This window comes from Enhydra lutris, unplaced genomic scaffold, assembly GCF_002288905.1.
Source record: "Enhydra lutris kenyoni isolate GAN:26980312 unplaced genomic scaffold, ASM228890v2 scaffoldscaffold20, whole genome shotgun sequence".
Taxonomy (NCBI): Eukaryota; Metazoa; Chordata; class Mammalia; order Carnivora; family Mustelidae; genus Enhydra; species Enhydra lutris.
In genome coordinates, this window is record NW_019154104.1 from 25,647,956 (window position 1) to 25,663,478 (window position 15,523).

The window sequence follows — 15,523 nt, forward strand, 5'->3', positions numbered from 1 at the left end:
TGCCACCTGGCTCCCAAGCTGGGCCGGAAGCCCATGAGGTGTGGGCCCTTTGACCAAAGAAGGGTTTTCCATGTGGAGGGCACTCTGGGAGTCCTTCGAGGATTGTCCATTTACCTTGGTGATTAACTCTCAGTGCCCAGAACCCTACACTCTTCACCTGGTCATTTATTTTTAAAATAACTGGTTTCCCTGTTTGTGTCCCACGAAGCACGGACAGCGGCTGTTTTTTGGGTCCCTGGAGAGGAACCCAGCCCACCTCGTCCCTCTGGGGCCAGTTCGGTCCTCACTCGGCTCTCTGCACCACCGCAGCCTCTCCCGTCTCTCCCCCTGGGGAAGCCTTGGGCACATAAACTGCAAACCATATTTGCAGAAATGCCAGGACTCTGGGAGGAGGAGACATCCAGGGCTTGTCACCAGTAACCCGTGTTCCAAGTCTGAACTGGTGTGTGGATTACGAAGTTTCATTCCCCTGTGCACGTGAATTCTCTCGTTCGTACATTCCCTCTCCCTCCTCTCTCTCTCACACATGTACTTCCAAGCTCACGTGCTCACGCTCACCTTCCAATTCCTGTCCTTTGCCAGCTGAGGGACTGACCCTGGGCAAAGTCCTTCCCTCTTCCCACAGGCAGATTCTGCGTCCTTTTTGGAAGGCGTGAAGGAAGACAAGCGCCCCAGCTGGGCCATTGGCCATTCTGAAGGTCCAACCTGAAGGCGTGCCGGGGACTAAGCTTCCTGCCCTACGTCCTGCTGTGATGCCACCCTCAGGATGCCCCTGGGTCACCATATCTCCCCTCCATCCCTGCAGGCAGCCCCGCAAGTGTGGGGTGATGATGGCCACATCAGGATGCTCTTGTCTGCACTTTGCAGATAGGCGAGCTCACGCTGAGCCCTGCCTCGTGTGCCGGGAAGGGGAAAAACATCCCATGAGCTGTGGATATTCCGAGTAGAGGTTCCATCTCAAACGTCATTGAAATCAAATCCGAGATTCCTGGGCAAGTTTAGTTGTTCCGTCCATCTTCTTAAAGGAAAACTTTTGAAGTAGGAGACACACAGGACCGTGTACAGCTTGATGGGTGTTTTTTAAGGGAGCTCCCATAACCAGCACCCAGATCAGAACAGCCAGCCTTCTACCCTGAAACACCCTTGTCCCTCTTCCCAGGCTTCACCCCTTCCAGCAGAAGCCATAGGCTGAATCTGACACCAGATACTAGTTTTGCCTGGTCATGACCTTTATAAAAATCAGGATTTTTCAGTTGACATCTGTTGATACTGGATTGGATCACTCTGTGCTGTGGGGGGATGTCCCGGGCACTGTGGGATAGTCAGCCTCAGCCCTGGCCTTCACCCACTAGGTAGTCAGTAGTGCGCCCTCCCCTTCGTTTGTAACAGTCAAAACTCTCCAGACATCGCCGAAAGTCCCCAGGGGGTGCAGAATTACTCCCAGTTGAGACCCGCTGAAATAAATGGGACCACAGAGTACGTTCTTATTTGAGTCTGGGTTTTTCGGGTCGTTATATTTGTGGCTCATGGTTCTCATTGTGTAGGATTCCATTGTGTGAATACGCCACAGTCGACATATCTATTCTCCAGCTGATGGGCAATTGTGCTGTTTCCGGTTTGGGGCTCTTCTGAGTGATGCTGTATGGACACGTGTGCACACGTGTTTTGGTGAACACGTATTTGCATGTGTGTTGGGTGTGCAAGCTGCTTTGTGAGGTCTTTTGCTTCCTTTCCCTCCAGTGGCCATTGGCCTCCGTGCCTGCCTCCTAAAGGGACTTCCTCACCAACCCCTTCAGCCTCCCCCGGACCTGGCGGCATAAACCTCAGTGTCCCAAGCTCCACCATCTACTGCTGTCACTCCGTTGAAGCCATTTTCACTCCCCACACAGCCCCGTGGGGACCCCCAGCCATTGACCAGCCGGCCACAGCCCGTGCCCTGCCTCCAGGTGGGGCCCGGGGGGAGGGGAAAGCCTGTTGACCCAGCCCTGTAGCCAGGCCTGGGAGGTGGCACCCCTCAACTTTGGGGAGCTGTGCTCCATGCCTGTGTGAATGAAAGCCCCAAATGTCCAGAGGGAGACCAGCCCCAGGGGTCAGATGACGGATGGTAGCACGTGTGCGTGTGTGTGGGTACACACCCCGTATCTTATGAATGCAGTTTACTGTGTTCTGGCAGTGGGGAGATGGCAGGAGAGCCACAAATAAAATGCTCTGAGAACCAAAGGAAGTTGAAACTTCAAGGGAAGGTTCCAGAAATAGTAGCTGGACCTGGAAAGTTGGGTGGCATTTTGGTACGCGGAGGTCTGGGATGGGCTTCCTGGTCCGGGAAAGGTGTGAGCGGCCACCAGGAGGCCGAACAGGCAGGGTACTTAGTACTTCCTCAGGTCAGGGTCCTAAGCCCTCAGCCAGCCCGTGGAGATGTCACAGTGACCTCTGCCATGAACCACGTGGCTCAGTTTCCCTACCTGCCTTGGCCATACATGCAGGAAAATCTGGGGGCCGTGGACAGAGCCCAGGCTTCAGGGCCCTATGAAGGTTAGGCAGCCTCCCCAGCCTCCCCCAGCCTCCCCAGCCCAGTTCTGCAGGGGGAGCCTCAGCTCCGGCCCACCGGTACAGTGGGAATGCCAGTGTTTCCCGCCCCTCCCACCTCCCCCCTGCCTTCCAGGACATGGAGAACACTGCACGGCTCCCATGGGCTACAGAAACAGCAGTGGCCTTCAAGGTGTGCTGTAATTTCCTTTCCAACATACACCCCCTCCCGGCCATACATACAGCTCTGTAAGTTCTCACAAATGCAGAGTCCTGGGACCGCAACCACAGTCCCCTCCCTCACCCCAAACACTTCCTGCCGCTGCCCTCCTGTTCACCCCATAACCACACCCGCTCCCGCCGTCACCCTGTCATTTCTCCCTCCTCCAGATCGTCACGGGGATGGAATCACACAGTGCGAAACCTTTTCTGTCTCACTTATTCACACGCTGGAGAGTCCCCCGTGCTGCTGTCCGTCAGGAGCTGATCTATTTTGCATGCTGACTAGTATTTTACTGAGTGATCGTATCGCCGTTTTTTGGTTTTGTTTTATTCTGTGCTGTTGAAAGACAATCTGCATTGCTTCCAGTTTGGGGTAGTTATGAATAAAGCTATTGTCAACATTTGCCCAGATTTTTCTATGAGTGTACGTTTTCATTTTTTTGGGAGCAAATACATGGGACCAAGATTTCCAAGTCGTTTGGCAAATGTATGCTTATGAGAAACTGCGAAATTTTCCAGAACGACTGTACCATTTTACTTTCCTACCTGCCTTGTATTTGAGTTCCAACTGGTCCACATTCTTGCCAGAACTAATAATGATAAAAAAAAAAAAAGAAAAGAAAGAAAGAAAGAAAAGAAAAAGAAAAACTAACCATTATAATAGGCGTATAGTGGTATCTTGTGATGGTTTTATCTTGTATTTCCCTAATAACTGATGACGTTGAACAAGTTTTCATGTGTTGTTCTGCCTTCTGAGTATCTCCTGTGCAGTGACCATTCAAAATTTTGCTCATTTCTCAAACTGTTTTCCTATTGTTGATTTTTCAGAGTTCTTTATATATTCTCGTTACAAGTCCCTTGTCAGATACATGATTTGTAAATATTTTCCTTCAGTCGATGGTTTGACTTTTCATTCTCTTATCAGTGCCTTTCACAGAGGAGATGTTTCTAATTTTGATGAAATCTCGGTTACCAATGCTTTCTTTTTTTTTTTAATATTTTATTTATTTATTTAACAGAGAGAGAGAGAGAGAGAGAGATCACAAGTAGGCAGAGAGGCAGGCAGAGAGAGAGGGGGGAAGCAGGCTCCCTGCTGAGCAGAGAGCCCCATGCGGGGCTCGATCCCAGGACCCTGAGATCATGACCTGAGCCGAAGGCAGAGGCTTAACCCACTGAGCCCCCCAGGTGCCCCCCAATGCTTTCTTGTATGAATTGCACTTTTGGTGTTGGATTTGAGAATTCTTTGCTTACCTAACTCAAGGTCACAGACATTCTTCTCTGTATTTTCCTCTAAGTATTATACTTTTTCATTTTCATTTAGGTCTGTGATCCATTTGGGGTTAATTTTTGTGTAAAGCATGAGGGTGGGGCCTTGGGGGTAATTTTTATATAAGAGATCAGGTTCCAGGAACATTTTTATTTATTTATCTTTTTGGCACATCGGTAACCAAGTGTTCTAGCATCATTAGTTGAAAAGACTACCCTTTCTTCACTGAATTTCTTCTGAGTTTTTTTTTTTTTTAATTCAATTGACCATATTTATGTGAATCTAGCTCTGGATGCTCTGTTCTGTCTCATCGATCTGTGTATCTCTTTTGCAAATGCTACGCTGTCTTCACCTTCCAATTGTTGATTGACTATAGACAACCAATTGATTTGTTTAATAGTCTAGGTATGATGTTAGCTTTAAGCTGTTTTTTGGTGATGGTTTTTGGTTTTTGTAGATGATCTTGATCAGACTTAGGGAGTTCCCTTCTATTTGTAGCTTGCCAAGAATTTTTACCATGAGTCAATGTTTAATTTTGTCAAATGATTTTTCTATGTCTATGGATACGATTATGTTTTGTTTCTTTTTACTTCTGTGAGGGTAATGAATTACATTAACCGATCTTTGAATGTTGACCCAGGCAACAAAAAATACAGTATCTTTTTATGTATTGCTGGATTCGGTTCGCTAGTATTTCTCATTCTACTTTTTGTCTACGTTTAATTAGGATATTGATCTTCCATTTTCTTTTCTTGTCATATCTCTGATTTTGGTAGCAGGGTTGCGCTGGCTTTATTAATCTGATTTGGGAAACATTCCACAAAAAAAGTTAAAAAGTGACCTTCCTTCTTCTATTTTCTGGAAGAGATTGTGAGGAGTTGGTATTATTCTTCCTTGCATGTTTGGTAGAATGACTCAGTGAGACCATTTGGTATTTCTTTTGTTCGGAGATTTTTGCCCCACCTTCTGCAAGTGGTGGTCCCAGCGTGGGTCTGTTGGTAACAGCGCGGCGATGCTGTCCGACTCTGTCCAGCACGGGCCTCTCTCAGGGGTGCGTCTGGACTTATCCAAGGTTTCATGAGGCTTCTTTGGGTCGCTCACATGCCTGTATGGCCCAGAGCGAGCCCAGAATGTGCACAGGTTCTGTGCAGAACTAGGGGATCCTTTCTGCGCTCTCTCCCCCTGGGATACTCCTTGGCTCCCAGGGACCTTCTTCCCTAACCCTCCAATTGGGAGTCTGTCGACTTTATTGCCCTGTGTGTTCCACAGGTGTGAACTGTCACGATGCCCGCAGGGCAAAGCAGGAGACAAGAGAGCAAGAGAGTGAGAGATGAGGGATAAGAACTAACTCCCAGACACATCTCAAACTGCAAGGGCCCTTTCTTCAGTTTTGTCTTACACTTTAGGTCCCCCGTCCCTGCCACTGCCCACCACTGCCACAGAAGAGCACCCAGCAACCGTGGCTGGCCCCAGGGCAGCCAGACAGAGAAAAGAGAAAGAAATTAGGGATCCCCCAAATTCTCTGGGTCCCGGGAGCCCCTCTTCCCTGCCCTCTGTCTACAAAGAGGGGGGTTCTGTAGGGCTTTAGCTGTCGACGCTGGAAGACAGGAGGGAGGATGCCAGGAAGCTCACCGCGCCTGTGTCTTCAAGGTGGAAAATGGAGAAAATCACAAAAGCCCCACGACGGTGAGGCCATGAGAGGGGAGCAGGCCTGGCTCTGTGCCCGCCCAGCGATGACAGCGGGGATGATACTAACAATTAGGGGCCCCGGGTGTTGGCTCCTTAGAGCCAGGACATGGTACTTCACCCCCACAGCACCCTACAGAGTGGTCCCTGCTATTATCCTCCTTGGACAGAAAGGAAACAGAGGCCCAGAGAGGGTCAGTCACTGGCTCAAGGCACACAGCCAGAAAGGAACAGAACCAGGGCTCAGCCTTGTGCCTGATTCTTTGGTTCAAGGGATTAAAAACAGCCTGCCCTCTTTCATGCTGTGAGAACCCCGTTGCTTGGTTCTCATCTCTGTTAAAGTGCCCTAAATGCCGTTTTATGGCTGAGAGCTTATCTGTATTCATTTTAAATGTTAAGCCCTTCAGGGTCTCCCCTGGGAACCCCTAGAGTCAGTCCAGTGCCTCCAGGTGTCCAGTAGGCCCTCAGTGTTTGTTGAATGACTAATAAATGGATGGATGGCACTCTCAGGCTGTCCAGCCTTTATATTTGGACCACAGAGATCCTGCGAGAAGGTAGTAAGGGAAGAAATTGGCTTTATAATGTTTGTAGGTCGGCCGGAGGCCTCCTGGAATTTTCCAGGGAACGAGGTCACCCAGAGAGGCCTGGCTACAGATGGCGGGCTCTGGAGAGACAGACCCGAGGGCGTGGCCCCTCGCACAAATTCTGAAATTGCAGCTCTTTCTCAGAGTGGCCTCACACAGAGTTGCCAGATTTAGCAAATAAAAATGCAGGAGGCCCAGTTAAATTTAAATGTCAGATCATTTTTCAGTAAGATTTTTTTTCTCTAAGTAGGTCCAGTGAAATACTTGGGATATATTTACATCAAAAAATGGTTTTGTTATTGTTTCTCTGAAATTCAGATTGTACTGGGAGGGGGTGCGGATTTTACCCAAGGGCCTATCTCCCAGCCCTCACCACGCAACCCTCACTTGAGGACCGTCTACACCTGACCCTGGCTTTCTTAGAGTCTGGCGAGGGCTTCTGAGCCCCAAGCTTGGCCTTGGCCGTCACTCCTCTGAACAGCTCCTAGGTAAGCGAGGCTCAGAGAGGGAAGCAGGGCCAGGTGTGTCAGCCGTTAAGAGGCACTAGAGTGTCCCCACCCACTGGAGATGGGGACAGTATGGATGTTTCTACCCTTGTATAAGTTTAGCTTTGAAATCCACAGTCCAGGAGAGGATCAGATCCTATGTGTGGCTGAGATGCTGCAGGGGCCCTGTGGATGGATGGCCTTCGGGGGGAGAAGGGTCTGGTAGGACCCAGCACGAGGCCTGCAAGCCCACTTCCCAGAGCCTCCAACAACAGACACCCATTGTCTCTGGTGTCCCCTCCCCTGAAGCGTGGGCATTATTTTGGGAACTTCTGCCAGAGCCATCTCTTTGAAGATTTTCCTTTGAAAGCATCTTCTGTTCCTTCCTCTGGAGAGGCCCAGCCTAGGGGAGACTTATCTAACCTCCCTCTTCTTGGCAGGAACAGATGGGGACCCGGAGGCGGACCTCCTCCCTGGTCCTCCTCACAGCAGCTCTGCTGTGTGCAGGGAGAGGGGGATGGGGTGGGAACCATGTGAATTTCCACGGTTGGAACCTTGGGGTCCGCACATCTACACTTTCCTGGAACCCTTCCACACCATTCTGGTCTCCAGCACCGAGGGCCGGGGTTCCCCGGGGGAGCCGCCAGCCCACAGTGCTGATTAGAACCCACCCTGTCTGTGACCCACTCCTGTTGTTTAAGCCTTGCTCTTAACATTAGAGGTTGAAAATACTGAAGAGTGCCCAGTGACCGGAAGAGACTCTTTCTAATAACTCATCCTGTTTGCTCATCTTTTCTTAGAGTAAAATGTTATGGGCAAAACCAGTCTCCTTTGCCCCCGCCCTTTTCCTCCGGGACAGGTGCACTGCTGAGTCTGGCCCCCACATGATCATCCTTGACTTCGCTTTTAGTGCCGGAGATGCTCTTTGAGTTTATTTGGTGACTTCCCCTTAGCCACCTCCCACCGCAGACAGCGTTTTGCCACTCCTGGCAGCCCTCATCTGGGAGGCAGTGTCTGGCATTTGCCCTTGGGTTTCCAGGGGAAACCTGAGCTTGGACAGGTTAGGTTAGGAAGCGGGCCCGGATCACCCAGTCGGGAAGCGCTGGCTCAGCGTGCCTTCAGAATTCTTGGCCGATGGACCTGGAGTTCCTTTGCTTCCCCTCTGTCTTCTGAGCATCAGTTCTGTTCTGGGCCCTGGGGATGCTGCGGGAAACCAGGAAGGCTCTTGCTCTCCTGAAAGGTACCGTCAGGAAGCACAGCCTTGATCGACAGCAAGGACCTTGAATGTTGACCTGTGTTGGTGTCCCCTCTTTAACAAGCCAACGGGCTTCTTTCTGACCCGGCCGGCTGGCTGTAACCACCTCCTCTCCTGGGGAAACGAGCTCCCTGCTCCTCCTGCCAATGCCCGACCCTGTGACTCAGCCTCAAATGCCCGGGATCTGGTTCTGCCTCCATGGGCCTCTCGCTTCTGCAGGGTGGGAAGTTAGAAGTCTTCACCCCCAGATCTGCTCTGAGTTGAAATCATCCAAGGGTTCCACTCTCAGGGGCCCAGTGACCACATCTGCCCACTGGCGTGAGAAGGCCCGGTTGTCACCGGTAGGGGAGGAGGGGCATCTCTAAGAGACCTTCCAGACGCTTCTCTCACCATCTGTCTCTGGGGTGACTCCAGCTACGGCCCATCGCTCTGACCGTGAGTCCTCCTGGTCAGCCGTTTCCAATTTCCCAATAATGCAATTGAGGCTGACCTTTTTGTTTGTTGTTTTCTATTCATGAGATTTCGCCATTTAAACTTGTTTTCACATCTATGGACACTTTGAATGTGGACTCTGTTTTACAAAGGGGAAAAAAAAAATCAGAACAACCAAACACCTTAGACAGATGGATCAAATGACAGCCCTGGCCAGACTTGGAGCATCTCTCAGCCTGAACATAAGTTGGGGAACAGGGGGGCGGTCTGTTGCACCTGCAAGAGAGTGCCTGATTAATGGTTCACATAAAATGCACATCTGGAAACGCCAGGGTCCCCCTTCCCTCCCTTCGGCTTAAGCAGTTGGATAAGAGAAGCATGCAAGCTCCTGCTTTTGAATTTCTGCAAAGAATGATAAAAGGAGAAAATATGAGGAATTACTGAGTGACTGTCTTGGGCCACATTTTATCACCTATGGCTTTATCTCCTCCTTGCAAGAATCCTGCTGGTTCCACTGAAGACAATGAATTATCTTCACTACTTACAGGCAAGTGGGTTGAAGGACCCACCTGGCTTTACTATACGGATTCACCCCCAAGTCTGTCTTGAACTGGAACCCACCCCTGTCCCCACCCTCAGAGGGACAGTATCGATCTGACAACAGCCGTGGTCCCTGGCACAGTGCCGAGCTCTCTGTTGTGGCAGATGCAGGGCAGAGGGGAGCTCACTGTCTGGAGAACGCACTGTCCCCCCGAGGGGGTCTGTGGGACTGGGTTGATGGAGCACAGCTGGTGGGGAGAACTTCTGCTGACGTCAGGTCATTAATTCCACAGGGTCAGGTTTGTCGCCTTTTTTACATTAACAGTGGGGCCGAGAGAGCTTGAGGTGTGTAGGTTACAAGGCTTATTTTCCAGAGAGTTCCCTGTGTAGCGGAGACCAGCCTCCAATTAGGTGAGCCTCAGGATGGTTACCTGATGGGGCAAAGAGACTACGCAGGTATGATTAAGGTTAAGGATCTTGAGATCAGGGGTGACTGGGTGGTGTGGTAGATTAAGCATCTGACTCTTGGTTTTGGCTCAGGTCATGATCTCAGGGTGGAGAGATTGAGCCCCACCTCGGGTTCCATGCCCAGCGGGGAGTCTGCTTGAGATTCTCTCTCTCTCCCACTGCCTCTGCCCTCCCCCACCATGTGCTCTCTCTCCCTCTCTCAAAAGAATAAATTTTTTAAAAAAAAAGTCTTGAGATCAGAGATGATCTTGGATTATCCAAGTGAGCCCAGGGTAATCACCAGGTCCCCATACTGGGGAAGAGGGAGGATCTGAGAGAGGTTGGAAGATAGCACAGTGTGGGCTTGGGAGACAGAGGAAGGAGCCACAGGCCAATGTGGGCGCCTTTGGAAGCCAGAAGAGGCAGCAGCGCAGTGAACACCTGGCTGGCAGCCCTTGGAGACCCATGTCAGACCTCCGACCTCTGGGTCTGGAAGAGAATAAATGTGTGTCATCATTCGTGGCAACTCGCTAAGGCCACCATAGGAAACTAACACAGGGACACCAACTATGTGCAGGGGAGCAGAGCACGGGAAGCAGCGCAGGGTGGAAGGGTGCTGGGTGGAGAGCCGGTGGACCGCAGTGGCCCTGGGCAGGGTGGTGGCGGCAGGGCCATGTGCCCTGCTCTCTGGGGCTGTTCTCTCTTCCCCGCCCAGAAGCTCTGCCCAGTGTCCTCCTTTTCCCCAGTGATTTGATGCAAATACCCAGAGAGACCGGCCCTACCCCAGAGAGAGGTGAGGGGGGCACAGGTCTCGCCCCAAACCGCAGCGGGTCCCCCACACAGTAGAGTGGAGGGAGGGCCTCTGCCCAGAAACCCAGCAGGGCCCTGGCTGGGGGAGAGGGATGGAGAGGCGGCCACGGGCAGAGGACTGGAACGTGGGTTAACTCTGGGGGGTCCAGCAGGTCCAGGGGAGGCAGCTGCAGACCAAGTCCAGGTGCATGGGGAGTCCTGGCCTGAGCCCCCAGCTAAGATACTACCAGCAGAGTTTCTGGGGCCTCACCACAGTCCTGCTTCTGCCGTGGGCTGCCAGAGGAAGACCCTAGAGAAGGGCAGGCTGTGGAGTGCCCGGAGCGCCGGCTGTGGTGGGGGCTGGGGGGAGAGGAACCCACTGCCCTCCATGAACCCCACAGGTGGCAGGTGGACGTGTGGGCCATCAGGAGAGGCCAGAGAGGCCGTTAGCCAACGTAGGAGTGACAGCCCTTGAGCTGAGAGAGGCCATCATTCAGCAGCAGCAGCCGGGTTTTTATTAGGCACCACTGTATGCCATACCTATGCAATGCTCTTGGAACCCCATGAGGAGAATAAGTGGATCTGGTCCCGCCTTCTGGAACTTCCAGGCCACTGGGGAAGCAGACAGGAGGAGCTGTGTCTCAAAACGGGAGGCCGCGGGGCGAGGATGGGGCACACAGGAGGGAGGGCTCCAGGGGAAGGCCCTGGACTCAGAGGCTCCACCGCCCGCCCAGCCGCACCAGCCGCTCAGCCCCCCTCGGGCTGCCTATGCCTGATGAGGCTGTGACCCATCCCATCTGCGTCACCAGCTTGGGGCCAAGAGGGGGTCCCGGCTCGCTTCTTTAAGTTCTTAATTGTACTTCTCATAGGATGCATGTCAATTGGTCTCCTCACTTGTGTTCGTCCTGATGGCTACTCACACGCACTAAACATGTTCATTGAACTCAACGTCTTAATTTAATATACGGCTAAACCGTGATAGACGTGTAAGAAGGGACACACATACACACGCAGTGCTGGCAGGATCTTCATGCCGTGAGCATGCCCCTGTGGGCAGCGGCCCCCCAGGCTGGGCCCCGGCCGATCCCGAGATCCCCAGGGGCCCTGCTGTCTCTACACCCCCAGGTTGTGATAGCTGGCGGGTCCCCACCAGATAAAGGGCAGAGCTGTGTCGTGGATGAAGTGTCGGGCTTCTCTGAGCGAGCCCAGAGAGGCTGCGCTTCTCGGCCGAGCAGGTGCTCTGCGGAGGCTGCTGGGATGTGGGTGGCCAAGCACAGAGCTGCCCGAAAGTAGCCTCCCTGCGTCGATCCCAATGGTTCACGTTCCCCCCACACATGCTCCCTGTCTTCGTCCCTCCCTGCGCCCCTCTGGCCTCTTTTTCTCCTCCCTGCTCTCATCCCCCTACTGGAGTGTGGACCCGTCTGTCTTGCTCGCCGCTGTATCCAGAGTCTGGAACCCGGGAACCTAATCCATGCACCCTTCAAACTTATTTGTCGGAAGAATGGGGGAGTGAAGTGGCACCCGATTTGCTCCCCTGGGGTCCAAGACTTCCTGGGGACCGTGATCTTGACATTAACAAGCCCCAGCATGGAGTCCGAGCCCGGAGTCGGGGTGACTGCATGTAGAGCGAGACGCTCTCAACCCTGACTCCACCATGAACTTGCCATGTAACCTTGACCTCTGCTTACCCATCTGTGAAATGGGGATACAGTGGTCCCTCCAACAGGAGAGCTAAGTAGTGAGTCTTGAAATCTCTTGCACACCCCCTGGGTGTGGCCGGACCTCCGTGCTGGTGGTAATAAGGACTCGGGAAGTGTGTGCAGAAGGAGAGCGAAACTGTTCACTGTTCATTCTCCCTGGTGCCATCCAAAACACACACCGTGGGCCTAACAGATGCGGGGGCCAGCCCTGGAGACATCAGCCTCCGGGGAGTTCTGGAAGGGCCCAGAAGACCTGGAGCAGGAAAGGTCTCCTTGTGGCTGTATGGAGGGTCACCCCCTCCTTTGAGCAGCCCACGTCCCCTCCCCCAGCCTGGAACCTGGAGCCTTTACTCCGACCTCTGGAGTGCGAACGTGCGCCCATCCTTGTATGTGAGGCTTGGGAGTTAAAATCACTCTTCTGCGGAGCGCGTCCCTGTGCCCCAGGAGCTCTGAAGTGCTCGTACCCATCGACTCAGAAGCTCCCTGCCCGGGAGTCTGCGGCAATGAAGACAAATGCACATAGAAGCACATATGTACGCCCAAGGGCAGGGATAGCTAGGGTCTCGATCGGTGCGTTATTTTTAAAATTTTTTTTATTATTAACATACAATATATTATTTGCTTCAGGGGTACAGTCTGTGAGTCATCAGTCCTACACAATTCACAGAGTTCACCATAGCACATACCCTCCCCAGTGTCCATAACCCAGCCACCCCCTCCCTCCCGCCCACCTCCCCTCCAGCAGCCCTCAGTTTGTTTCCTGAGATTAAGAGTCTTATGGTTTGTCTCCCTCTCTGGTTTCATCTTGCTTCATTTTTTCCTCTCTTCCCCTGTGATCCTCTGTCTTTTTTCTTAAATTTCACCTATCAGGGAAATCATATGATAATTGTCTTTCTCTAACTGACTTATTTCACTCAGCATAATACCCTCTAATTCCATCCACGTCATTGCAAATGGCAAGATTTCATTTCTTTTGATGGCTGCATAGTATTCCATTGTATATATACACACCACATCTTCTTTATCCAATTATCTGTTGATGGACATTTAAGTTCTTACCACAGTTTGGCTATTGTGGACATTGCTGCTATAAACATTCGGGTGCACATGCCCCTTTTTTCACTACATTTGTGTCTTTGGGGTAAATACCCAGTAGTGCGATTGCTGGGTCATAGGGTAGCTCTATTTTCAACTTTTTGAGGAATCTCCATGCTGTTTTCCAGAGTGGCTGCACCAGCTTGCCCTCCCACCGACAGTGTAGGAGGGTTCCCCTTTCTCCGCATCCTGGCCAGCATCTGCCATTTCCTGACTTGTTAATTAGCCATTCTGACTGCTTTATTTATTTATTTATTTACTTACTTACTTACTTATTTAATTTTTTTCAAGATTTTATTTATTTATTTGACAGAAAGAGACACAGCGAGAGAGGAAACACAAACAGAGGGAGTGGGAAAAAGAGAAGCAGGCTTCCTGCCAAGCAGGGAGCCTGATGCGGGGCTTGATCACAGGACCTTGGGATCATGACCTGAGCGGAAGGCAGATGCTTAACGACTGAGCCACCTAGGCACCCCTGACTGCATTATTTATAAAAGCAAAACAAAACAAAACAAAACAAAACAAAATTCCTGAATCTCCAGTTTTAGGGGATGGTTAAATTGGGGTTTTATTTGTGGTTGAATAGTATACAATGGGTAAAATGGTGTTCTGATGGAATTTTTATACAGAATCTTATATAAAACCACGTGTTTAAACATGTTTTCTCTCCGTCTCTCTCACACACACATATGGACTCACACTGAAAAAAGTGCAAAAGAGAAATATCACCGTGTTAGCAGCCATTATCCTAAAGCAGCGAGGCTGATTCTCACTTTTTCTTTTTCCTCTTTTCTCTTTCCTTAATGGTCTGTGTTGAGTATCACGACTTTGCAAAGAGAAGAGGAAGGAAGCTGGTGTGGAGGGACTGCCCACAGCTGTGGACGAGCTGTGTGCCTTAACAGTTCTATCTGCGAAATGGGCACGAGGGCGTCTTCCTCCAAGCATTACCATCTCTATGACCTTTTGTAGCAGCACCATCCATTGATAACAAACAGGAGGAGAGCCCGTGAGATGCTGTGTCCCAGCACCCAGTGGCTTGACCAGACCATACCAGACCAGGCTCCTCTCCAGCCCCGAGTGCCCAGATTAATTCTCTCTCTCCCTCTCCGCAGCTGCCCATGATGGGAGGCGCCTTCATGGACTCGCCCAACGAAGACTTCAGCACGGAGTACTCCCTCTTTAACTCTTCCACCAACGTCCACGCGGCCTCCAGTGGCCAGGGCCAGCTGGAGGAGTCTCCGCGGTCCTCCAACGACGCGGTCCTGCTCTGGATTGCCATCATAGCGACCCTGGGGAACATTGTGGTGGTTGGGGTGGTGTATGCCTTCACCTTCTGAGGTACGCGGCGCCCACCAGCTCCGAGCCGGCTCAGCCCGCGCTGGGCTCACAGCAGGGCCAGGCTTTGCTGGGGACACTGGTGCTGTTGGCCTTTGGCTGGTCCTACCTTCTGGAACCAGGAGCTCTGACCGCGCGCATGGCCTCTCCGGGGGCAGCGACCGTGCATCAGGAGTTCCCCCAAGCAGCCCCGATTTCCAGTGTTCTGGGCTGTGATCAAGCTGATCCAGAAGACATGGGCGTGTGAGCCTCCGGCCCCTGGAGGCGCGATGGGGCAAAGCCTTTGCAAGGAGCCAAGTGGGGACTTTTTGAACCTATATTCCAAGAACGTAAGACCAGAGGAAATAGCCGGTTAGGTGTGAAATATGGACATGGTGGGACGATCCCTTGCTGGCAGTAAATAATCACGTATGTGTCTTGTTTTTATGCCAAGCTGCTGCACCTGGTGTGTGGGGTGCCCGGCAGGAGCAGCCGTCGGAACTGGAGTGTTTCCAGCCCAGCCGTGGTCTCCCACTCAGCCCTTTGGAATACGGGTGGTGTGACCTGGGCCATAGAATGTTCTTTGTTTGATGTGGACAGGGCACCTTCGTCACCAGACACTTGGCCCCTTTTGAGACCCAGATGGATGAGGAAATCCAAGGACAGGGGGTGACTGGTGATGGGGTAGGATTTCCAGGGGTGGGGGGCTCTCGGCCGAACAGACCTGCTCTTCTTTTTCAAAAGAGAAGAAGGACCTTCAGACTAGAGTTGGGCAGAGCGGTCGAGTTCAGACCAGCCGCCAGCAGATGCTCTTTCCTCTCTGAGAACTTAGGGATTTTAGAGATGGCGGCCTCACGCCCACCTGATCTTCTGACAGCCGGAGGGAGAGGCACGATTTGCCTGATTTGCCAGTTCACAGGGCACGTGACTGGCACTTTCGGAGCAGGGGGACGGGCCCCAGTGAAGCACTCTCTTAAGCAAATCCCTGCTTCTCAGCTGCTCTCTCGGAGAATGCCCAGAGGGTCTGGAAGCTGTTTGGGGTCGGGAGGTGCACAGGGTGCTCAGACACCTGCATTTTACACTGGGTCTGGCTCCACGTTCTCTTGCAGACCTGGATGTGCTCTGTCCGAGTCAGCCTCCTTAACCTTCCTCCAAGTCAGTGGCTTGACGGGGGGCGGGGG

General features: G+C 52.1%; 1 protein-coding gene across 1 annotated transcript in view; it reads left to right on the forward strand.

Moving 5' to 3' along the window:
* LOC111148748 (chromosome unknown C14orf132 homolog) overlaps window positions 1–14,365 on the forward strand; it is a 46,743-nt gene extending 32,378 nt beyond the window's left edge. The window contains exon 2 of the mRNA XM_022505537.1: window positions 14,141–14,365. Coding sequence (XP_022361245.1) covers window positions 14,141–14,365 — 225 coding nt within the window. The remainder of the gene's footprint in view (window positions 1–14,140) is intronic.
* Window positions 14,366–15,523: the final 1,158 nt, after the last annotated feature.